The sequence below is a fragment of the Cherax quadricarinatus genome, unplaced genomic scaffold, assembly GCF_038502225.1.
Source record: "Cherax quadricarinatus isolate ZL_2023a unplaced genomic scaffold, ASM3850222v1 Contig3767, whole genome shotgun sequence".
In the NCBI taxonomy this organism is placed as follows: domain Eukaryota; kingdom Metazoa; phylum Arthropoda; class Malacostraca; order Decapoda; family Parastacidae; genus Cherax; species Cherax quadricarinatus.
Window position 1 is genome coordinate 134 of NW_027198793.1, and position 26,880 is coordinate 27,013.

The following is a 26,880-nucleotide window of genomic DNA, read 5'->3' on the forward strand; positions in this document are numbered from 1 at the left end:
CACTGTACTTCCCACCTTCAGAGTGCAGGCACTGTACTTCCCACCTTCAGAGTGCAGGCACTGTACTTCCCACCTTCAGAGTGCAGGCACTGTACTTCCCACCTTCAGAGTGCAGGCACTGTACTTCCCACCTTCAGAGTGCAGGCACTGTACTTCCCACCTTCAGAGTGCAGGCACTGTACTTCCCACCTTCAGAGTGCAGGCACTGTACTTCCCACCTTCAGAGTGCAGGCACTGTACTTCCCACCTTCAGAGTGCAGGCACTGTACTTCCCACCTTCAGAGTGCAGGCACTGTACTTCCCACCTTCAGAGTGCAGGCACTGTACTTCCCACCTTCAGAGTGCAGGCACTGTACTTCCCACCTTCAGAGTGCAGGCACTGTACTTCCCACCTTCAGAGTGCAGGCACTGTACTTCCCACCTTCAGAGTGCAGGCACTGTACTTCCCACCTTCAGAGTGCAGGCACTGTACTTCCCACCTTCAGAGTGCAGGCACTGTACTTCCCACCTTCAGAGTGAAGGTATTGTATTTCCCACCTGCACCCCACCTTCAGAGTGCAGGCACTGTACTTCCCACCTTCAGAGTGCAGTCACTGTACTTCCCACCTTCAGAGTGCAGGCACTGTACTTCCCACCTTCAGAGTGCAGGCACTGTACTTCCCACCTTCAGAGTGCAGGCACTGTACTTCCCACCTTCAGAGTGCAGGCACTGTACTTCCCACCTTCAGAGTGCAGGCACTGTACTTCCCACCTTCAGAGTGCAGGCACTGTACTTCCCACCTTCAGAGTGCAGGCACTGTACTTCCCACCTTCAGAGTGCAGGCACTGTACTTCCCACCTTCAGAGTGCAGGCACTGTACTTCCCACCTTCAGAGTGCAGCACTGTACTTCCCACCTTCAGAGTGCAGGCACTGTACTTCCCACCTTCAGAGTGCAGGCACTGTACTTCCCACCTTCAGAGTGCAGGCACTGTACTTCCCACCTTCAGAGTGCAGGCACTGTACTTCCCACCTTCAGAGTGCAGGCACTGTACTTCCCACCTTCAGAGTGCAGGCACTGTACTTCCCACCTTCAGAGTGCAGGCACTGTACTTCCCACCTTCAGAGTGCAGGCACTGTACTTCCCACCTTCAGAGTGCAGGCACTGTACTTCCCACCTTCAGAGTGCAGGCACTGTACTTCCCACCTTCAGAGTGCAGGCACTGTACTTCCCACCTTCAGAGTGCAGGCACTGTACTTCCCACCTTCAGAGTGCAGGCACTGTACTTCCCACCTTCAGAGTGCAGGCACTGTACTTCCCACCTTCAGAGTGCAGGCACTGTACTTCCCACCTTCAGAGTGCAGGCACTGTACTTCCCACCTTCAGAGTGCAGGCACTGTACTTCCCACCTTCAGAGTGCAGGCACTGTACTTCCCACCTTCAGAGTGCACTTCACAATATTCCTTATGAGAACAAATTCGGTCAGTACTGGCACCTGAACATACTTCTGGAGTGAAAAAATATAGTTAACCGGGGGTCCACTGTAATTTTATATCCCGAGGTACCACTGTATAGTAAGCTTGTCAGACGCTCTTGTACAAGAGGGTTTAATATGCTCACTGAAAAGCTGAATAATGATTCATGTTGTAAATTGAAGATTCAAGACACTTTTGCAACACCTGGGAATCTTTATAGAGAAATGTTTGCAAGCCAGCAGCTTCTTCAGTCCAATACAGAGAAGAACGGTGGAAGATGAGGAGTTTGATGTAATTAGTCCCTTAGCCTGGACCTGAAGTGTGTGTGTGTACCTGTGTGTGTCTACCTCTGAGTGTGTACCTATTAATGTGTGTACCTGTGAGAGTGTGTATACCTCTAAGTGTGTGTTTCTTGCGTTGATCCATGATGAATGTGTCTTCAGTGTCAGCGGCAGCGCTGGAGCTCTGGGTGTCAGAGTTACGAATGAGTCGCACAATCTTTGTCACACCATCATCAATAATGCCATCCAGTTCTGTTTGCAGGTCTCTCACTAATTCTGCTTCTGGAAACATGTCGGTGAAGCGGTAACTGAAACACAAGTCAATAAGAGCAAATCATTTTATATATCCGTATTTTTTTTTAACAAGCTAGCTGTCTCCCACCGAGGCAGGGTGACCCAAAAAAGAAACACTTCCACCATCATTCACACTAATACTGTCTTGCCAGAGGTGTGCAAATATAACAGTTCAGATGTCATTCCAAACAGCAAATATCCCAAACCCCTCCTTTAAGGTGCAGGCATTTTACTTCCTACCTCCAGGACTCAAGTCCAGCTACCTGATTTCCCTGAATACCTTCACATAACATTACTCACACTCCGACAGTTCGTCAGGTCCCAAAAACAATTTGTCTCCATTCACTCCTATCTAACATGCTCACACATACCTGCTGTATGTCCAAGTCCCTTGCACATAAAACCTTCTTTACCCCCTCCCTCCATCCTTTCCTAGGACAACTCCTACCCTGCCTTCCCTCCACTACAGATTTGTACACTCCAAGTCATCCTATTTTGTTCCACCCTCTTTAAATGTCTGAACCACCTCAACAACCCCTCTTCAGCCCTCTGGATAATACTTTCAGTAACCCCGCACCTCCTTCTAATCTCCAAGATATGAATTTTCTGCATAATATTCACACCACACATTGCCTGCAGACACAACATATCCACTGCCTCCAGCCTCCTCCTCTACTGCCTCCAGCCTTCTCCTTGTTACAACATTCACCAACCATGCTTCACACCCATATAATAGTGTTGGTATAACTATACTCTCATACATTCCCATCTTTGCTTCCGTGGACAAAGTTCTTTGTTCCCTCAGACTCCTCAGAGCACAACTCATCTTTTTCCCCTCATCAATTCTATGATTCACCTCATCTTTCATAGACACATCTGCTGACACGTCCACTCCTAAATATTTGAATACATTCACCTCCTCCATACTCCCTCAGTTCACACAATTAAATTTAACACGAGCCTCAGTGCTACAGAATGATCATCTCCGGTACACTGGAAGATACAGTATATCAGATTTCTCATACAAACAAAATCTACAGTACAAAAATACATGGCTAATATGGCAGATTAGGCTCCAGACCGCTGCCAAAAAGTAAATATCACCTAAAAGCAAATCATAGCCTTTTTTTTGCTTGTTAGTGCATTTAAGAACATAAAAATATGCTGACAGCTTAATAGCAAGACAATCATCGAAAATAATAAGCAGGAATATGATTGTAAAGCGACATATTAATGAGCTATGTTTTTTTCTTAACACATCGGCCATTTCCTGAGGCAGGGTGACCCAAAAAAGAAAAAAACACTTTCATCATCGTTCACTCCATCATTGACTTGTCAGAGGCGCTGATACTATAAAAAAAAAAAAAACAGCTTCCTCATCACTCACTCCATCACTGTCTTGCTGGAGGGACACTGATGCTACAGTTGAAGGCTACAAATATCCCTCACCTTAACCAGAGATAAAGATCGAAGACATCATAGACTTCTTCCAGATGGACCAGGTCCAGCAGAGTACTGGGGGTGGAGAACGGCCACTTGACCTGATGACACAACCAATCTAACGTTGCCGGCTCGTTCTGGGAAAACTGTCGAGCATACTGGGGAGGCAAAAATATTTAGTAATTAATAATAATAATAATAATACAGTAAGTCTTTGATTTACAAACACATTGAGAATCTTCTGTATTGTGTATATCATTATTATACACAATACAGTAGATCCAAAATGTGTCTGTAAGTCGAGGACTTCCTGTAATAATATTTAGAACACTCACTTGGATGATCAAAGACAGCATCCTGGGTCATCTATCAATTTCATAATACAAGTTTATATTTTTTTTTTTTTTTCAGCAAGTCGGCCGTCTCCCACCAAGGCAGGGTGACCCACCGAGGCAGGGTGACCCACCGAGGCAGGGTGACCCACCGAGGCAGGGTGACCCACCGAGGCAGGGTGACCCACCGAGGCAGGGTGACCCACCGAGGCAGGGTGACCCACCGAGGCAGGGTGACCCACCGAGGCAGGGTGACCCACCGAGGCAGGGTGACCCACCGAGGCAGGGTGACCCACCGAGGCAGGGTGACCCACCGAGGCAGGGTGACCCACCGAGGCAGGGTGACCCACCGAGGCAGGGTGACCCACCGAGGCAGGGTGACCCACCGAGGCAGGGTGACCCACCGAGGCAGGGTGACCCACCGAGGCAGGGTGACCCACCGAGGCAGGGTGACCCACCGAGGCAGGGTGACCCACCGAGGCAGGGTGACCCACCGAGGCAGGGTGACCCACCGAGGCAGGGTGACCCACCGAGGCAGGGTGACCCACCGAGGCAGGGTGACCCACCGAGGCAGGGTGACCCACCGAGGCAGGGTGACCCACCGAGGCAGGGTGACCCACCGAGGCAGGGTGACCCACCGAGGCAGGGTGACCCACCGAGGCAGGGTGACCCACCGAGGCAGGGTGACCCACCGAGGCAGGGTGACCCACCTAGGCAGGGTGACCCACTGAGGCAGGGTGACCCACCGAGGCAGGGTGACCCAAAAAAGAAAGAAAATCCCCAAAAAGAAAATACTTTCATCATCATTCAACACTTTCACCACACTCACACATTATCACTGTTTTTGCAGAGGTGCTCAGAATACAACAGTTTAGAAGCATATATGTATAAAGATACACAACATATCCCTCCAAACTGCCAATATCCCAAACCCCTCCTTTAAAGTGCAGGCATTGTACTTCCCATTTCCAGGATTCAAGTCCGACTATATGAAAACAGCCGGTTTCCCTGAATCCCTTGTCTCCATTCACTCCTATCAAATATGCTCATTCATGCTTGCTGGAAGTCCAAGCCCCTCGCACACAAAACCTCCTTTACCCCCTCTCTCCAACCTTTCCTAGGCCGACCCCTACCCCGCCTTCCTTCCACTACAGACTGATACACTCTTGAAGTCATTCTGTTACTAAAATCAATAATTAGTGTTAAACCCATAAGAGTCATACAGCACTGACAAGTTTATATAATATCCATATACAGGAAGGCCCTGCATATTCAGAACTTGCTTTAAAGTGTTCCACATTTTCAATGACTTTTAACTTAGCCATTGTTAATTTTGTTCGGTGATTTTATTGTTTTTCGTGCAACAGTTGCATAAGGGAACAGTGACCAGCACCATATTTTAAGGTAAGTATTGTATGTAGTGTGCATTTTACTTTGTGTCTTGTTTTCTTATGCTTAGCTGTATTAAGCACTTAACCCTTAAACTGTCCAAACGTAGATCTACGTTTTTTCAACATTTGAAAGTATGTAAAGAAACGTGGATTTTTTTTCACACTTGAAAGCATGTAAAAAAATTTGATCTACGTTTTTTTTTTATATTTGAAAATACGTAAAAAAACGTAGATCTACTTTTGGAGCAGCGCACATGTGAACGTAGATCTGTGTTTGGACAGTTTAAGGGTTAATATATGATGTTGTAAACATGTTATCAGGTATTTTAGACACATTCTATACTTAAAAAAGTGCTTTTTTCCACTCGCTGGTAACATTCACTTCTCACTGGGGTCGGGAAGCTAAGAGCCATACAAACACGGCCATCTTGTATGTGAAAAGCACAAACGTCTAAGGATTTATACAGTATATGAACACTCCAGTGATTATGTATGAGGTGAAAGTGTTAAATGATGATGAAAGTATTTTCGTTTTGGGGATTTTCTTTGTTTTTGGGTCACCCTGCCTAGGTGGGAGACGGCCGACTTGTGACCTTTTCTGAGTCTAATATGCGATGTTACCTTTAAGGATAAAATTTTGTTTTTCATTGTGGGCCGCGCTGCCTCGGTGGGATATGGCCGGTTTGTTGAAAGAAGAACACCTTTAAGGATACATCACAAAATCAATTACCTTGAGGAACATAGCACAAACAAAGGGCATCTTCTTGTTGATTGGAGCGCAGCAGAAGACATAACGAGAGCGCAGCGGTAGAGGGATGTGTTGTATCAAGTCTGCTTGGAACTTGAAGTCGTCCATCAAACACATGAAGTAGAGTGAGGAGTCCAGGGTACACAAACTCACAAACACGTCCTGTTGGAATTTAGCTTTTAGTAAAGGAAGCTTGCAAACATTCAACTATATAGCATTATAAAGAATAATAAGGCACAATATCATGACTGCAACAATAGACAGATATCCTGCACATAGGAGAGTGAAACTTATGATGATGGTTTGGTCGAAATCAGACCAAAATGTCATAAGTTCCCATCATCACTGGGTAAGACTCTCGTTACCTTTGGGTATTATAATAGTGTCTCAAATGGTTCATTCTTATATATCATACCTCAAAAGGAGAGCTGTAAAAAATTATCCCTTTAAGGGATTATGAGGGAAGAAGGGATACCTCTTGAATATCCTGTTTCTCTCTCAAGCTTTTATTCTGACAATGTTTGCTTCTGTATAGAGAAAAGTTTAACCCTTAAACGGTCCAAACGTATATATATGTTCATGCGCGTAGCGCCCCAAATTTTTTGAGAGAAAAAAAATCTTTTTTAAAAGGAAAAAAGAGCATATGGTACCCAGGCATCCCAAATTATTTTAATATGGCGCACAGTGAGTGCGCACACCCATCCTCTCATGTCTAGGTGACTCAGGCTTATCGTGGCAATGTTGAAAGAATGACAAAGAAAACATATATACGTTTGGGGCGCTACGCGCGTGAACGTATAATACGTTTGGACCATTTAAGGGTTAAGAACAGAGGCAAATTGCAGGAGGTGTGGTGACCTATACTCAGCAGGTCATAAATATTATCACACTGGCCGATTCCCACCAAGGCAGGGTGGCCCGAAAAAGAAAAACTTTCACCATCATTCACTCCATCACTGTCTTGCCAGAAGGGTGCTTTACACTACAGTTTTTAAACTGCAACATTAACACCCCTCCTTCAGAGTGCAGGCACTGTACTTCCCATCTCCAGGACTCAAGTCCGGCCTGCCGGTTTCCCTGAATCCCTTCATAAATGTTACTTTGCTCACACTCCAACAGCACGTCAAGTATTAAAAACCATTTGTCTCCATTCACTCCTATCAAACACGCTCACGCATGCCTGCTGGAAGTCCAAGCCCCTCGCACACAAAACCTCCTTTACCCCCTCCCTCCAACCCTTCCTAGGCCGACCCCTACCCCGCCTTCCTTCCACTACAGACTGATACACTCTTGAAGTCATTCTGTTTCGCTCCATTCTCTCTACATGTCCGAACCACCTCAACAACCCTTCCTCAGCCCTCTGGACAACAGTTTTGGTAATCCCGCACCTCCTCCTAACTTCCAAACTACGAATTCTCTGCATTATATTCACACCACACATTGCCCTCAGACATGACATCTCCACTGCCTCCAGCCTTCTCCTCGCTGCAACATTCATCACCCACGCTTCACACCCATATAAGAGCGTTGGTAAAACTATACTCTCATACATTCCCCTCTTTGCCTCCAAGGACAAAGTTCTTTGTCTCCACAGACTCCTAAGTGCACCACTCACTCTTTTTCCCTCATCAATTCTATGATTCACCTCATCTTTCATAGACCCATCCGCTGACACGTCCACTCCCAAATATCTGAATACGTTCACCTCCTCCATACTCTCTCCCTCCAATCTGATATTCAATCTTTCATCACCTAATCTTTTTGTTATCCTCATAACCTTACTCTTTCCTGTATTCACCTTTAATTTTCTTCTTTTGCACACCCTACCAAATTCATCCACCAATCTCTGCAGCTTCTCTTCAGAATCTCCCAAGAGCACAGTGTCATCAGCAAAGAGCAGCTGTGACAACTCCCACTTTGTGTGTGATTCTTTATCTTTTAACTCCACGCCTCTTGCCAAGACCCTCGCATTTACTTCTCTTACAACCCCATCTATAAATATATTAAACAACCACGGTGACATCACACATCCTTGTCTAAGGCCTACTTTTACTGGGAAAAAATTTCCCTCTTTCCTACATACTCTAACTTGAGCCTCACTATCCTCGTAAAAACTCTTCACTGCTTTCAGTAACCTACCTCCTACACCATACACTTGCAACATCTGCCACATTGCCCCCCTATCCACCCTGTCATACGCCTTTTCCAAATCCATAAATGCCACAAAGACCTCTTTAGCCTTATCTAAATACTGTTCACTTATATGTTTCACTGTAAACACCTGGTCCACACACCCCCTACCTTTCCTAAAGCCTCCTTGTTCATCTGCTATCCTATTCTCCGTCTTACTCTTAATTCTTTCAATTATAACTCTACCATACACTTTACCAGGTACACTCAACAGACTTATCCCCCTATAATTTTTGCACTCTCTTTTATCCCCTTTGCCTTTATACAAAGGAACTATGCATGCTCTCTGCCAATCCCTAGGTACCTTACCCTCTTCCATACATTTATTAAATAATTGCACCAACCACTCCAAAACTATATCCCCACCTGCTTTTAACATTTCTATCTTTATCCCATCAATCCCGGCTGCCTTACCCCCTTTCATTTTACCTACTGCCTCACGAACTTCCCCCACACTCACAACTGGCTCTTCCTCACTCCTACAAGATGTTATTCCTCCTTGCCCTATACACGAAATCACAGCTTCCCTATCTTCATCAACATTTAACAATTCCTCAAAATATTCCCTCCATCTTCCCAATACCTCTAACTCTCCATTTAATAACTCTCCTCTCCTATTTTTAACTGACAAATCCATTTGTTCTCTAGGCTTTCTTAACTTGTTAATCTCACTCCAAAACTTTTTCTTATTTTCAACAAAATTTGTTGATAACATCTCACCCACTCTCTCATTTGCTCTCTTTTTACATTGCTTCACCACTCTCTTAACCTCTCTCTTTTTCTCCATATACTCTTCCCTCCTTGCATCACTTCTACTTTGTAAAAACTTCTCATATGCTAACTTTTTCTCCCTTACTACTCTCTTTACATCATCATTCCACCAATCGCTCCTCTTCCCTCCTGCACCCACTTTCCTGTAACCACAAACTTCTGCTGAACACTCTAACACTACATTTTTAAACCTACCCCATACCTCTTCGACCCCATTGCCTATGCTCTCATTAGCCCATCTATCCTCCAATAGCTGTTTATATCTTACCCTAACTGCCTCCTCTTTTAGTTTATAAACCTTCACCTCTCTCTTCCCTGATGCTTCTATTCTCCTTGTATCCCATCTACCTTTTACTCTCAGTGTAGCTACAACTAGAAAGTGATCTGATATATCTGTGGCCCCTCTATAAACATGTACATCCTGAAGTCTACTCAACAGTCTTTTATCTACCAATACATAATCCAACAAACTACTGTCATTTCGCCCTACATCATATCGTGTATACTTATTTATCCTCTTTTTCTTAAAATATGTATTACCTATAACTAAACCCCTTTCTATACAAAGTTCAATCAAAGGGCTCCCATTATCATTTACACCTGGCACCCCAAACTTACCTACCACACCCTCTCTAAAAGTTTCTCCTACTTTAGCATTCAGGTCCCCTACCACAATTACTCTCTCACTTGGTTCAAAGGCTCCTATACATTCACTTAACATCTCCCAAAATCTCTCTCTCTCCTCTGCATTCCTCTCTTCTCCAGGTGCATACACGCTTATTATGACCCACTTCTCGCATCCAACCTTTACTTTAATCCACATAATTCTTGAATTTACACATTCATATTCTCTTTTCTCCTTCCATAACTGATCATTTAACATTACTGCTACCCCTTCCTTTGCTCTAACTCTCTCAGATACTCCAGATTTAATCCCATTTATTTCCCCCCACTGAAACTCTCCTACCCCCTTCAGCTTTGTTTCGCTTAGAGCCAGGACATCCAACTTCTTTTCATTCATAACATCAGCAATCATCTGTTTCTTGTCATCCGCACTACATCCACGCACATTTAAGCATCCCAGTTTTATAAAGTTTTTCTTCTTCTCTTTTTTAGTAAATGTATACAGGAGAAGGGGTTACTAGCCCATTGCTCCCGGCATTTTAGTCGCCTCATACGACACGCATGGCTTACGGAGGAAAGATTCTTTTCCACTTCCCCATGGACAATAGAAGAAATAAAAAAGAACAAGAGCTATTTAGAAAAAGGAGAAAAACCTAGATGTATGTATATATATATATGCATGTGCGTGTCTGTGAAGTGTGACCAAAGTGTAAGTAGGAGTAGCAAGATATCCCTGTTATCTAGCGTGTTTATGAGACAGAAAAAGAAACCAGCAATCCTACCATCATGCAAAACAGTTACAGGTTTTTGTTTCACAGTCATCTGGCAGGACGGTAGTACTTCCCTGGGTGGTTGCTGTCTACCAACCTACTACCTTGTTCAGCTCCATAGTCTGGAACAAGGTGGTCAGTCCCTCAGCCTGGAGAAGAGTCCAGCTCCATGGTCTGGAACAAGGTGGTCAGTCCCTCAGCCTGGAGAAAAGTTCAGTTCCATGGTCTGGAACAAGGCAGTCAGTCCCTCAGCCTGGAGAAGCATCCAGCTCCATGGAGCTTAACACTACAGCATGCCTACTGGCCCATACAAGGCAAGTTCTTCTCAAAACCAACCATTCCCACCCACCCACTTGTCCAACCTTTTCCCAAAGCTTCTCGAGAATCAGCTGCAATACCTCAGGTATTAATCAAACCCAGTCCTATTCACTCTATTTTTTCAACAAACCGGCTGTATCCCACCGCGGCAGGGCGACCTAATAAGAAAAACAAAAGTTTCTCTTTTTAAATTTAGTAATATATACAGGAGAAGGGGTTACTAGTTTCTTGCTGCCAGCATTTTAGTCGCCTCTTACGACACGCATGACTTACGGAGGAAGAATTCTGTTCCACGTCCCCTTGGAGAACTCATATACAGTGGTACCTTGAGTTTCGGCCATAATTCGTTCCAGAAGGCTGTTCAAGTGCTGTTACCGAACGAATTTATTCCCATAAGGAATAACATAAATTAGATTAGTCTGTTTTAGACCCCCCCAAAAATACACTTACAAAAGCACTTACAAAAATACACTTACATAATTGTTCGAGTTGGGAGCTGTTCAAAACTAATCTAATCTATTTTTAAAACTACCCAAAGTCTTAGCTTCCATTACCCAACTCGGGAGACTGAGAACCAATACTTACCTATGTCCTTTCTAAATCTTACTTTGTTTTCTAAATACACTGGCCATCTCCCACCGAGACAGGGTGACCCAAAAAAGAAACACTTTCACCCTCATTCACACTATCACTGTTTTGCAGGCAGATAGGAGAGTATTGAAATTTACAGATCAATTAATCTTCTGAGTTTCTGTCTCCATGTATACCTGGAGTGTACCTGGAGTATACCTGGAGGTTGTTCTGGGGGTCAATGCCCCTTTGGCTTGGTCCACTACCAAGCCTGGTGGTGGATCAGGACCTGATCAACCAATTGTTACTGCTGACCACATGTAAATCAACGTAGGAACCACAGCTCGGCTGGTCAGGTACTGACTTTATGTCTGTCTAGCTCCCTCTTGGGTTATTTAGTATTTCTAAGTGTTCACTACACTATTTATTTATACTGAGTTAACTTGAGAGCTGATGCAACTTACATGTTCCCACTGTGTGCCATAACGACCAGCTCTTCCTGCAATCTGCAATGCTGATGACACACTGATAGTTTCCATCTCTTTCTCTCCTTTCTCATTGATGCTTGGCCGGATGAGGGAATAGAAGATGATCCGTCGAATACTCCTGCAAGGTGTAATTAACTGTTACAATATCTCATTACAGTAAGCTTTCGAGTTAACAGACTTTAGTTTAATGGCTTTTGGAAGAGACGAAACATAGTTCAAACTTCAACATATCTCCAGCCATCACTGTACTTCCCACCTCCAGGACTCAAGTCCCGCTAACCAGTTTCCCTGAATCCCTTCATAAATGCCATTTTACTCATACTCCAACAGAACATCAGTCGTGAAAAGCATTTGCCTCCATTCACTCCTATCTAACACGCTCGCACATGCTTGCTGGAAGTCCAAGCCCCTCACACACAAAACTGGCTGTACATAATGCTATACTAAAACAGATTATACTTACAGATTGAGGCCCATTCCAATTGCATCTGTAGCAACAAGGATCTTGCAGGGATGGTTAGGATCGTTGAACTTAAAAGCCTGAGCAAGCTTAGTACCTGGCGGTAGTCCTGAAACAATAAGTAAATAATCAACAGACAAGGCAGATGTTAATGGGATTCAAAACCCGTTGATTAGGATCATTAAGGCCGCATATAACATTTTCACAACCACACAAGAATAATTTATTCCCTAAAATAGGGATTCAAATTCAAAATTCAAATACAGTGGACCCCCGCATACCGTACGCATCGCATACCGCCCAAAAACCCGCTCACCGCCCTTCGTCCGAGACGCGTCCAATGTGCGGCCTGAGCCAGCCTCATATGTTCCGCTGGTGGCATTGTTTACCAGCCAGCCTCCGCAGTAACATCCAAGCATACAATCGGAATATTTCGTATTATTACAGTGTTTTCGGTGCTTTATCTGGAAAATAAGTGACCATGGGCCCCAAGAAAGCTTCTAGTTCCAACCCTACAGCAATAAGGGTGAGAATTCCAATAGAGATGAAGAAAGAGATCATTGATAAGTATGAAAGTGGAGTGCGTGTCGCCGACCTGGTCAGGTTGTACAAGAAACCCAAATCAACCATCTCTACTATTGTGGGCAACAGAAAGGCAATCAAGGAAGCTGTTCTTGCCAAAGGTTTAACTGTATTTTCGAAACAGAGATCGCAAGTGATGGAAGATGTTGAGAAACTCTTATTGGTGTGGATAAATGAAGAACAGCTAGCAGGAGATAGCGTCTCTCAAGCGATCATAAGCGAAAAGGCTAGGAAGTTGCATGAGGATTTAATTAAAAAAATGCCTGCAACTAGTGATGATGTGAGTGAATTTAAGGCCAGCAAAGGTTGGTTTGAGAGATTTAAGAAGCGTAGTGGCATACATAGTGTGATACGGCATGGTGAGGCTGCCAGTTCGGACCACAAAGCAGCTGAAAAATATGTGCAGGAATTCAAGGAGTACATAGACAGTGAAGGACTGAAACCTGAACAAGTGTTTAATTGTGATGAAACAGGCCTGTTTTGGAAGAAAATGCCAAGCAGGACCTACATTACTCAGGAGGAAAAGGCACTCCCAGGACATAAGCCTATGATAGATCAACTTCAACAGCAAGAGGCCAGACCTGAGGAAACTGGTTCGAAGGAGGGGAGAGAGAAATTGAAGAAATTGCCTACTACAAAGATTAAGGAAATCTGTGCAAAGTGGCTTGAAGTGCAAACCTTCATGGATGAAAATCACCCTCACACAGCTATTGCAAGCCGTGCTGGTGATTATTACACTGACAATGTTGTGAAACACTTTAGGGAAGTCATAAAGGAACGAGAGGTACAGGCCACTATGGACAGATATGTTGTGCGAAAGAAGTCCAGTGACTCTGAAGCTGGTCCTAGTGGCATTAAAAGAAGAAGGGAAGTAACCCCGGAAAAGGACTTGACACCTCAAGTCCTAATGGAAGGGGATTCCCCTTCTAAACACTAACACTCTCTCTCCCCTCCTCCCATCCCATCAATCATCACCAGATCTTCAATAAAAGTAAGTGTCATGTAAGTGTGCATGCCTTTTTCAGTTTGTGTGTATTAAAATTAACATTTCATGTGGTAAAATTTTTTTTTTCATACTTTTGGGTGTCTTGCACGGGTTAATTTGATTTCCATTATTTCTTATGGGGAAAATTCATTCGCATACCGAACATTTCGCATAACAACCAGCCCTCTTGCACGGATTAAGGTCGCTATGCGGGGGTCCACTGTATATTTATTTCTTTTATGCAGTACATAATGTAGTCTATATGTAATATATCATTGTTAGACACAAAAAAAAAAATCGCTAGTATGCGGTGCATTTCAGTCAATTTTAAGGCATATCCAGGCTTCTAAATATGCAATAATAATATTTTTATGGATTTTTCAGAATTTTTTAAGAACATGAGAAATATTAAAAATACAGGAAAATGTACTAAAATGTTATGTAATGCAAATATTGATAATAAAGTGTAGTCTGAGAGAGAGATATGTCGGGTGGATGTTCCGGAGATAATAGATGGTTGGAATAACACACCATAGGTCAGTTGGTAACATATATTGAGAGAGTCTTGAGAGGTAACCCAGGGCCTCACTTTGTTGAGTCTATGCCTAGCTGGAATCTGAAAAGGAGGCCTGGGGGCAAGCGCTCACATGCCCGGGACTCGTGACGTCACAGCTAGCCACAGAGCCTATACAGTTAGTCAGGGATCAGATGTATAACATAGCTGGGAATCTCTATATATACTACACAAGTACAGTGGACCCCCGGTTAACGATATTTTTTCATTCCAGAAGTATGTTCAGGTGCCAGTACTGACCGAATTTGTTCCCATAAGGAATATTGTGAAGTAGATTAGTCCATTTCAGACCCCCAAATATACACGTACAAACGCACTTACATAAATACACTTACATAATTGGTCGCATTGGGAGGTGATCGTTAAGCGGGGGTCCACTGTATATTACATAAGATATCAGTGACACTACTGACAGATATACCTCTTGGTCTATACAACTTCTAGGATGAAGGAAAATGAGGTTTTTGTATTCCTGGTTTTAAAAAACTCTTCTTATATAATTCAATGTTATTCATGACCCTCAAACACTTTAAGGAACTGAAAAATGTATGGAAAAAACTCTACAAGAATGAAACCGGTTAGCCAGACTTGAGTGGTGGAGGTGGGAAGTACAGTACCTGTACTCTGAAGGATGACTGAGGATATTGCAGTTTAAAAGGCTATTTAAACTTTAACATCAGCATGCTTCTAACAAGACTTCAACTGAATGAACTATGGTGAATGAATTTCCTCTTTATCGGTCACCCTACCACAGAAAGAGACAGTCAGTATATAAAAAAAAACTCTTAAAAACTGTACTCACCACCATAAATGACAGCAACTTCGTGGCCCCTTCGTTCTATTTCCCTGGTGACATAATGAATGTCCCTCTTGCTAAAGCAGACAATGCAGTCGCCAGGGTGAATGTTATCAAAACTCTGCAGTGCATAGCTCTCTATGGTCAGTTCTGTCAGTCTCTTGTATCTTCTAACCTGTAAATAAATTACACTAAGTCCTCAACTTACAAACACATTGGGGACCTCCGGAATTGTTTACAGTATTGTATAATATTATCATCTCCGTGGTCTTAGGAACTCTGTCGTTAAATGAGGAGAGGCTGTATTTGACAATTTTTGTAAGGTAAATGAACACATGTAACTAATGTAACATTTTACTATGGCAATGTTTCACTCTCCAGGAACTTTGTCAAACCGTTACAGCTCAACAAACTTCCCGGACAACAAAACATTGTCACAATAAAATGTCACATCAGTCGTATGTGTCCATTAACCAGTAATTCTGCCATTATTACTAACTGACACTTTTTGCTTACAAACACACCTCTACTTCCTCCGCAGTTGCACCAGCAAGCTCAGTAACGAGGCCAATAGCCGAAGCTTCACCACATACGTGAACTTCCTTTGCACAGAGACCAAGCAAGGCTTGGGTCCAGGCCCAGCCTCTCATTGGATCGCGGATCATCTGTATCTCGTCAATTATGGCTACATCGTCTGTTGCAAAATACACAAAATATCAACTACATTATATTTGTAGGGTATTTACAAATTAAAACAATACACACTGTACAGTAGTCCCCCGTATCTGCAGATGATACATTTCAAGACCTATCGTGGATACCCGACACCGTGGACATGCGTGTCGTATGAGGCGACTAAAATGCCGGGAGCAATGGGCTAGTAACCCCTTCTCCTGTATACAATTACTAAAAAAGAGAAGAAGAAAAACTTTATAAAACTGGGTTGCTTAAATGTGCGTGGATGTAGTGCGGATGACAAGAAACAGATGATTGCTGATGTTATGAATGAAAAGAAGTTGGATGTCCTGGCCCTAAGCGAAACAAAGCTGAAGGGGGTAGGAGAGTTTCAGTGGGGGGAAATAAATGGGATTAAATCTGGAGTATCTGAGAGAGTTAGAGCAAAGGAAGGGGTAGCAGTAATGTTAAATGATCAGTTATGGAAGGAGAAAAGAGAATATGAATGTGTAAATTCAAGAATTATGTGGATTAAAGTAAAGGTTGGATGCGAGAAGTGGGTCATAATAAGCGTGTATGCACCTGGAGAAGAGAGGAATGCAGAGGAGAGAGAGAGATTTTGGGAGATGTTAAGTGAATGTATAGGAGCCTTTGAACCAAGTGAGAGAGTAATTGTGGTAGGGGACTTGAATGCTAAAGTAGGAGAAACTTTTAGAGAGGGTGTGGTAGGTAAGTTTGGGGTGCCAGGTGTAAATGATAATGGGAGCCCTTTGATTGAACTTTGTATAGAAAGGGGTTTAGTTATAGGTAATACATATTTTAAGAAAAAGAGGATAAATAAGTATACACGATATGATGTAGGGCGAAATGACAGTAGTTTGTTGGATTATGTATTGGTAGATAAAAGACTGTTGAGTAGACTTCAGGATGTACATGTTTATAGAGGGGCCACAGATATATCAGATCACTTTCTAGTTGTAGCTACACTGAGAGTAAAAGGTAGATGGGATACAAGGAGAATAGAAGCATCAGGGAAGAGAGAGGTGAAGGTTTATAAACTAAAAGAGGAGGCAGTTAGGGTAAGATATAAACAGCTATTGGAGGATAGATGGGCTAATGAGAGCATAGGCAATGGGGTCGAAGAGGTATGGGGTAGGTTTAAAAATGTAGTGTTAGAGTGTTCAGCAGAAGTTTGTGGTTACAGGAAAGTGGGTGCAGGAGGGAAGAGGAGCGATTGGTGGAATGATGATGTAAAGAGAGTAGTAAGGGAGAAAAAGTTAGCATATGAGAAGTTTTTACAAAGTAGAAGTGATGCAAGGAGGGAAGAGTATATGGAGAAAAAGAGAGAAGTTAAGAGAGTGGTGAAGCAATGTAAAAAGAGAGCAAATGAGAGAGTGGGTGAGATGTTATCAACAAATTTTGTTGAAAATAAGAAAAAGTTTTGGAGTGAGATTAACAAGTTAAGAAAGCCTAGAGAACAAATGGATTTGTCAGTTAAAAATAGGAGAGGAGAGTTATTAAATGGAGAGTTAGAGGTATTGGGAAGATGGAAGGAATATTTTGAGGAATTGTTAAATGTTGATGAAGATAGGGAAGCTGTGATTTCGTGTATAGGGCAAGGAGGAATAACATCTTGTAGGAGTGAGGAAGAGCCAGTTGTGAGTGTGGGGGAAGTTCGTGAGGCAGTAGGTAAAATGAAAGGGGGTAAGGCAGCCGGGATTGATGGGATAAAGATAGAAATGTTAAAAGCAGGTGGGGATATAGTTTTGGAGTGGTTGGTGCAATTATTTAATAAATGTATGGAAGAGGGTAAGGTACCTAGGGATTGGCAGAGAGCATGCATAGTTCCTTTGTATAAAGGCAAAGGGGATAAAAGAGAGTGCAAAAATTATAGGGGGATAAGTCTGTTGAGTGTACCTGGTAAAGTGTATGGTAGAGTTATAATTGAAAGAATTAAGAGTAAGACGGAGAATAGGATAGCAGATGAACAAGGAGGCTTTAGGAAAGGTAGGGGGTGTGTGGACCAGGTGTTTACAGTGAAACATATAAGTGAACAGTATTTAGATAAGGCTAAAGAGGTCTTTGTGGCATTTATGGATTTGGAAAAGGCGTATGACAGGGTGGATAGGGGGGCAATGTGGCAGATGTTGCAAGTGTATGGTGTAGGAGGTAGGTTACTGAAAGCAGTGAAGAGTTTTTACGAGGATAGTGAGGCTCAAGTTAGAGTATGTAGGAAAGAGGGAAATTTTTTCCCAGTAAAAGTAGGCCTTAGACAAGGATGTGTGATGTCACCGTGGTTGTTTAATATATTTATAGATGGGGTTGTAAGAGAAGTAAATGCGAGGGTCTTGGCAAGAGGCGTGGAGTTAAAAGATAAAGAATCACACACAAAGTGGGAGTTGTCACAGCTGCTCTTTGCTGATGACACTGTGCTCTTGGGAGATTCTGAAGAGAAGTTGCAGAGATTGGTGGATGAATTTGGTAGGGTGTGCAAAAGAAGAAAATTAAAGGTGAATACAGGAAAGAGTAAGGTTATGAGGATAACAAAAAGATTAGGTGATGAAAGATTGAATATCAGATTGGAGGGAGAGAGTATGGAGGAGGTGAACGTATTCAGATATTTGGGAGTGGACGTGTCAGCGGATGGGTCTATGAAAGATGAGGTGAATCATAGAATTGATGAGGGAAAAAGAGTGAGTGGTGCACTTAGGAGTCTGTGGAGACAAAGAACTTTGTCCTTGGAGGCAAAGAGGGGAATGTATGAGAGTATAGTTTTACCAACGCTCTTATATGGGTGTGAAGCGTGGGTGATGAATGTTGCAGCGAGGAGAAGGCTGGAGGCAGTGGAGATGTCATGTCTGAGGGCAATGTGTGGTGTGAATATAATGCAGAGAATTCGTAGTTTGGAAGTTAGGAGGAGGTGCGGGATTACCAAAACTGTTGTCCAGAGGGCTGAGGAAGGGTTGTTGAGGTGGTTCGGACATGTAGAGAGAATGGAGCGAAACAGAATGACTTCAAGAGTGTATCAGTCTGTAGTGGAAGGAAGGCGGGGTAGGGGTCGGCCTAGGAAGGGTTGGAGGGAGGGGGTAAAGGAGGTTTTGTGTGCGAGGGGCTTGGACTTCCAGCAGGCATGCGTGAGCGTGTTTGATAGGAGTGAATGGAGACAAATGGTTTTTAATACTTGACGTGCTGTTGGAGTGTGAGCAAAGTAACATTTATGAAGGGATTCAGGGAAACCGGCAGGCCGGACTTGAGTCCTGGAGATGGGAAGTACAGTGCCTGCACTCTGAAGGAGGGGTGTTAATGTTGCAGTTTAAAAACTGTAGTGTAAAGCACCCTTCTGGCAAGACAGTGATGGAGTGAATGATGGTGAAAGTTTTTCTTTTTCGGGCCACCCTGCCTTGGTGGGAATCGGCCGGTGTGATAATAAAAAAAAAAAGGCTGTGGAGGAGGAGGCTGGAGGCTGTGGAGATGTCATGTCTGAGGACAATGTATGGTGTGAATATATGGAGAGAATCCGTAGCTTGGAGATTAGGTGTTGGGTTACTAAAAGTATTATCCAGAGTGCTGAGAGGGGTTATTGAGGTGGTGCTGAGAGAGGTTGTTGAGGTGGTTCAGACATTTAGAGAGGATGGAGAAAAAGAGGATGACTTGAAGAGTGTATAAATCTGTAGGAGGGAAGGCGGGGTAGGGGCTGTCGTAGGAAAGGATGGAGCGAGGGGGGGGCAAAGGAGGTTTTGTGTGCAAGGGGCTTGGACATCCAGCAGGTGCAGGATCATGTTAGATAAGAGTAAGTGGAGGCAAATGGTTTTTGGGACTTTACAAGCTGTTAGAGTGTAAGCAAAGTAACATTTATGAAGGGATTCAGGGAAACCGGTTAGGCAGACTTGAGCCCTGGAGGTGGAAAGTACAGTGCCTGCACGCTGAAGAATGGGTAAGGACATTTGAAGTTTTGAACTGTAATATTGGCATCCTTCTGGCAAGACAGTGATGGAGTGAGTGATGATGAAAGTGTTTCTTCTTCTTCTGAGTCACCTTACATCGATGTGAAACGACCAGTGTGTTAAAAAAGAAAATTAGGAAGAGAAATAACTTACAAGGATTACTAAGAGAAGCCATTTCCACAGTACAAGCCACGTGTTTGGCTGTTAAGTCAGCATTACTGAACTTCCTCTCTTCTCCAGTCACCAGGTCACATGGAGTACCCTAAAAGTAAACAAATAATATAGTATACATATATCAAGTGCATTATTGCAATTAACCCTTAAACTGTTACACTTTATTATTTTTTTATTATTATTATTATTATTATTATTATTATTATTATTATAACCAAAAAGAAGCGCTAAACCACAAGGACTATACAGCCACTTGTTGATTGATGTGTGTATACTGCCACACACGTCGATCAACGAGTGTATTTACTGTTACATATATTGATCAAGGTTTACATTCTCACTGCCTCAATCAGCACCTTCCCAGCAGTGTGATAACATGACAATAAGATGACTCTGACTACAACATCTCCACCAGCCATGAACCCACTTCCAGGACTCAAGTCTGATAATGATGATGATGATGATTTGCTATTATTACTATTAATATTATTATTATTACTATTATATTATTATATTATATTATATTATTATATTATATTATTATATATATATATTTTTTTTTTCAACAAGTAGCAATAATGTTGAAGGATAAGCTATGGCAGGAAAAGAGGGACTATAAATGTATTAATTCAAGGATTATGTGGAGTAAAATAAAGATTGGATGTGAAAAGTGGGTTATAGTAAGTGTGTATGCACCTGGAGAAGAGAGAAGTGTAGAGGAGAGAGAGAGATTCTGGGAAATGTTGAGTGAATGCGTGGGGAGTTTTGAATCAAGTGTGAGAGTAATGGTGGTTGGGGATTTCAATGCTCAAGTGGGTAAAAATGTTATGGAGGGAGTAGTAGGTAAATTTGGGGTGCCAGGGGTAAATGTAAATGGGGAGCCTTTAATTGAGCTATGTGTAGAAAGAAATTTGGTAATAAGTAATACATATTTTATGAAAAAGAGGATAAATAAATATACAAGGTATGATGTAGCACGTAATGAAAGTAGTTTATTAGATTATGTATTGGTGGATAAAAGGTTGATGGGTAGGCTCCAGGATGTACATGTTTATAGAGGGGCAACTGATATATCGGATCATTATTTAGTTGTAGCTACAGTTAGAGTAAGAGGTAGATGGGAAAAGAGGAAGGTGGCAACAACAAGTAAGAGGGAGGTGAAAGTGTATAAACTAAGGGAGGAGGAAGTTCGGGTGAGATATAAGCGACTATTGGCAGAAAGGTGGGCTAGTGCAAAGATGAGTAGTGGGGGGGTTGAAGAGGGTTGGAATAGTTTTAAAAATGCAGTATTAGAATGTGGGGCAGAAGTTTGTGGTTATAGGAGAGTGGGGGCAGGAGGAAAGAGGAGTGACTGGTGGAATGATGAAGTAAAGGGTGTGATAAAAGAGAAAAAGGTAGCTTATGAGAGGTTTTTACAAAGCAGAAGTGTTATAAGAAGAGCAGAGTATATGGAGAGTAAAAGAAAGGTGAAGAGAGTGGTGAGAGAGTGCAAAAGGAGAGCAGATGATAGAGTGGGAGAGGCACTGTCAAGAAATTTTAATGAAAATAAGAAAAAATTTTGGAGTGAGTTAAACAAGTTAAGAAAGTCTAGGGAAAGTATGGATTTGTCAGTTAAAAACAGAGTAGGGGAGTTAGTAGATGGGGAGAGGGAGGTATTAGGTAGATGGCGAGAATATTTTGAGGAACTTTTAAATGTTGAGGAAGAAACAGAGGCAGTAATTTCATGCACTGGTCAGGGAGGTATACCATCTTTTAGGAGTGAAGAAGAGCAGAATGTAAGTGTGGGGGAGGTACGTGAGGCATTACGTAAAATGAAAGGGGGTAAAGCAGCTGAAACTGATGGGATCATGACAGAAATGTTAAAAGCAGGGGGGGATATAGTGTTGGAGTGGTTGGTACTCTTGTTTAATAAATGTATGAAAGAGGGGAAGGTACCTAGGGATTGGCGGAGAGCATGTATAGTCCCTTTATATAAAGGGAAAGGGGACAAAAGAGACTGTAAAAATTATAGAGGAATAAGTTTACTGAGTATACCAGGAAAAGTGTACGGTAGGGTTATAATTGAAAGAATTAGAGGTAAGACAGAATGTAGGATTGCGGATGAGCAAGGAGGTTTCAGAGTGGGTAGGGGATGTGTAGATCAAGTGTTTACATTGAAGCATATATGTGAACAGTATTTAGATAAAGGTAGGGAAGTTTTTATTGCATTTATGGATTTAGAAAAGGCATATGATAGAGTGGATAGAGGAGCAATGTGGCAGATGTTGCAAGTATATGGAATAGGTGGTAAGTTATTAAATGCTGTAAAGAGTTTTTATGAGGATAGTGAGGCTCAGGTTAGGGTGTGTAGAAGAGAGGGAGAATACTTCCCGGTAAAAGTAGGTCTTAGACAGGGATGTGTAATGTCACCATGGTTGTTTAATATATTTATAGATGGGGTTGTAAAGGAAGTAAATGCTAGAGTGTTCGGGAGAGGGGTGGGATTAAATTTTGGGGAATCAAATTCAAAATGGGAATTGACACAGTTACTTTTTGCTGATGATACTATGCTTATGGGAGATTCTAAAGAAAAATTGCAAAGGTTAGTGGATGAGTTTGGGAATGTGTGTAAAGGTAGAAAGTTGAAAGTGAACATAGAAAAGAGTAAGGTGATGAGGGTGTCAAATGATTTAGATAAAGAAAAATTGGATATCAAATCGGGGAGGAGGAGTATGGAAGAAGTGAATGTTTTCAGATACTTGGGAGTTGACGTGTCGGCGGATGGATTTATGAAGGATGAGGTTAATCATAGAATTGATGAGGGAAAAAAGGTGAGTGGTGCGTTGAGGTATATGTGGAGTCAAAAAACGTTATCTATGGAGGCAAAGAAGGGAATGTATGAAAGTATAGTAGTACCAACACTCTTATATGGGTGTGAAGCTTGGGTGGTAAATGCAGCAGCGAGGAGACGGTTGGAGGCAGTGGAGATGTCCTGTTTAAGGGCAATGTGTGGTGTAAATATTATGCAGAAAATTTGGAGTGTGGAAATTAGGAGAAGGTGTGGAGTTAATAAAAGTATTAGTCAGAGGGCAGAAGAGGGGTTGTTGAGGTGGTTTGGTCATTTAGAGAGAATGGATCAAAGTAGAATGACATGGAAAGCATATAAATCTATAGGGGAAGGAAGGCGGGGTAGGGGTCGTCCTCGAAAGGGTTGGAGAGAGGGGGTAAAGGAGGTTTTGTGGGCAAGGGGCTTGGACTTCCAGCAAGCATGCGTGAGCGTGTTAGATAGGAGTGAATGGAGACAAATGGTACTTGGGACCTGACGATCTGTTGGAGTGTGAGCAGGGTAATATTTAGTGAAGGGATTCAGGGAAACCGGTTATTGAGTCCTGGAAATGGGAAGTACAATGTCTGCACTTTAAAGGAGGGGTTTGGAGGGATATGTTGTGTATCTTTATATGTGTATGCTTCTAAACTGTTGTATTCTGAGCACCTCTGCAAAAACAGTGATAATGTGCAAGTGTGGTGAAAGTGTTGAATGATGATGAAAGTATTTTCTTTTTGGGGATTTTCTTTCTTTTTTGGGTCACCCTGCCTTGGTGGGAGACGGCCGACTTGTTGAAAAAAAAAAAAAAATTATTATTATTAATCATTACTATCATTATTATTATAATTACTGTTATTATATTACTATCATTACTATTATTATTATTACTATTATCATAATAATAATGACAGGAAGCACTAAGCCTATAATGACAACAGTAATTTTTTTTATTTTCAACACACTTGCCGAATGCCAATGGCGCTAAAAAATCGGGAGAGAATAAGAAAGAATGATTAGAGCTCACTTGATCAATTACAGTAAATGTTTTACAAAAAATCATTAGTACAGCATCTTTGAGAGTGTTGATAACACAGTACAGTGGACCCCCGCATAACGATCACCTCTGAATGCGACCAATTATGTAAGTGTATTTATGTAAGTGCGTTTGTACGTGTATGTTTGGGGGGTCTGAAATGGACTAATCTACTTCACAATATTCCTTATGGGAACATTTCGGTCAGTACTGGCACCTGAACATACTTCTGGAGTGAAAAAATATCATTAACCGGGGGTCCACTGTATTCTTTCACTATTACTTTTAATATGCAGTGGAGAGTGTGTGCGAGGGAAGAAGATAACAACTTACCCTCTCATTGCTTTTATTAAAGACTTCGGTAGCCAAGAGCTTAAGGGGTCCACAATAAATTCCAGACTCGGCGTTAAGGAACTGTTCCATGGCATGGTAGGTCTTGCCACTGTTAGTGGGCCCCGCATGGAATATTATCTTACGATTCAATGCTCGTGCTTCACTGTACCTGCGGAGGATATGCATTAATGTACCGAAGGAAAGGCTAATTTTTTTTAAGTGCAGGTGGGCCCTGCTTTGCAGCACTTTGCTTTACGGTGCTTCACTTTACAGCATCACTTTACGGCACTCTTCTTTACGGTGCTTCACTTTACAGCATCACTTTACGGCACTCTTCTTTACGGTGCTTCACTTTACAGCATCACTTTACGGTGCTTCACTTTACAGCATCACTTTACAGCACTCTTCTTTACGGCTACAATAAGATGAATCTTATTGTAGCCAGGTGGCCCAGTGGTTAACGCACTGTCCTGGAGTTTACCACTCACTTGCCATGGGTTCTAACCCCACCTGTACCAGGATAAGGTAATGTAGTTTACTTATAATAAAATATTGTTAGGCAAAAAAAAGGAAGCCACTAGCATTTCAGGTAGACTGATACTAATGCTTATAGACTGATACTAATGCTTATAGACTGATACTAATGCTTATAGACTGATACTAATGCTTATAGACTGATACTAATGCTTATAGACTGATACTAATGCTTATAGACTGATACTAATGCTTATAGACTGATACTAATGCTTATAGACTGATACTAATGCTTATAGACCAATACTAATGCTTATAGACTGATACTAATGCTTATAGACTGATACTAGTGCTTATAGACTGATACTAATGCTTATAGACTGATACTAATGCTTATAGACCAATACTAATGCTTATAGACCAATACTAATGCTTATAGACTGATACTAATGCTTATAGACTAATACTAAAGTTGAAAGACTATTTAATAACTAGACAGATGTTATTTAGTACAAAAAGAGAGATAGATAAATGAACGAAAGTACAATTAACAGTGTGTATTAATATTTCAAACTGATACAGTGATCTCCAGTTAAATGGGATTACTTAATCAGTTTCAAACTGACTCAAAGTATTTATTTATTTAATTTATTTATTTGAACATGATACAGAGAAGTACAAGGAATACAATTTTTAAAGTGCAGCATGCCAAAGTTCCTTGTATGTAGAGCATTATGGGCAGACTTAAAGTTAACTTAAGATTAACTAAGATACAGAACATTATGGGCAGACTTAAAGTTAACTTAAGATTAACTAAGATACGGAACATTATGGGCAGACTTAAAGTTAACTTAAGATTAACTAAGATACAGAACATTATGGGCAGGCTTAAAATTAACTTAAGATTAACTAAGATACAGAACATTATGGGCAGACTTAAAGTTAACTTAAGATTAACTAAGATACAGAACATTATGGTCAACTTAAAGTTAACTTAAGATTAACTAAGATACAGAACATTATGGGCAGACTTAAAGTTAACTTAAGATTAACTAAGATACAGAACATTATGGGCAGACTTAAAGTTAACTTAAGATTAACTAAGATACAGAACATTATGGGCAGGCTTAAAATTAACTTAAGATTAACTAAGATACAGAACATTATGGGCAGACTTAAAGTTAACTTAAGATTAACTAAGATACAGAACATTATGGGCAGACTTAAAATTAACTTAAGATTAACTAAGATACAGAACATTATGGGCAGACTTAAAATTAACTTAAGATTAACTAAGCAATGATATATTCAGTGGTACAAAAATTATTGTAAACAGATAACAATTTAGCACAAATGAGTATTACAAAGACAGGTCATATGGTCATTACTGTGTTGCTGTGTAATCACTAGAATATAATCAGTAGAATGGAGTATTATGTTAGTTATGGAGTTCTGGAGTGTTCTGTTAGTTTATGGAGCGAGTGAAACAGATGGCAAAGATACGGAAGGTTTATTAGTTTCGGCAGAAATATAATATCATTATTATACACAATGGCAATATAAACACAAATGCAGTATAACGTGATCCTTTATTGACTACGTTTCGCCCACACAGTGGGCTTTTTCAAGTCACAAACAGAACTACCTGGGGTGACTTGAAAAAGCCCACTGTGTGGGCGAAACGTAGTCAATAAAGGATCACGTTATACTGCATTTGTGTTTATATTGCCATTGTGTCGGTATTTTATACCATTTATTTCCATTATACACAATACAGTAGGTCCCCAATGTGTTTGTAAGTCGAAGATTTCCTGTATCATGAATATTATACACAATTCAGGAGATCCCCAAAGTGTTTAAGTTGAGGACTTCCTCTACTTTATAATATTTATAGGCCTTATTTTAAATTTAATGGATAAAAAATACCAGAGGCCTAAGAGGCAGGTTAATACAATAAAACGAGTGAAAGAATGTACTCACCAGTTTGGAGGGTTGGTCAAGTCTGATATCTTATAGAGGTCATCCATACACACTAAGTGAGGGAAGATTTTCTGAGCATGTTTCATGAAGCTCGGATACATGTCGTGGATATGACCTGCGCCCTACCACAAAAATTGACCAATATTATGAAAAATCATTCCCTGGCACTCATTTTTTTTTTGTATTTTATTAACACATCGGCCGTCTCCCACCAAGGCAGGGCGGCCCAAAAAAGAAAAACTTTCATCATCATTCACTCCATTACTGTCTTGCCAAAGGCATGCCTACACTACAGATATAAAACTGCAACATTAACACCCCTTCTTCAGATTGCCGGCACTGTACTTCCCATCTCCAGGACTGTAACATCCTCACTCATCCTTCAGAGTGCAG

General features: G+C 41.7%; 1 protein-coding gene across 1 annotated transcript in view; it reads right to left on the reverse strand.

Moving 5' to 3' along the window:
* Positions 1 to 1,849: 1,849 nt before the first annotated feature.
* Suv3 (Suv3 helicase) overlaps positions 1,850 to 26,880 on the reverse strand; it is a gene marked incomplete at both ends in the record, with an annotated part of 34,701 nt that continues 9,670 nt past the window's right edge. Inside the window, 10 exon segments of the mRNA XM_070081710.1 lie at positions 1,850 to 2,043; positions 3,479 to 3,627; positions 5,923 to 6,147; positions 11,648 to 11,789; positions 12,135 to 12,240; positions 15,075 to 15,243; positions 15,593 to 15,762; positions 19,841 to 19,949; positions 24,034 to 24,202; positions 26,488 to 26,609. Of these exon segments, the coding sequence (XP_069937811.1) occupies positions 1,850 to 2,043; positions 3,479 to 3,627; positions 5,923 to 6,147; positions 11,648 to 11,789; positions 12,135 to 12,240; positions 15,075 to 15,243; positions 15,593 to 15,762; positions 19,841 to 19,949; positions 24,034 to 24,202; positions 26,488 to 26,609 (1,555 nt within the window).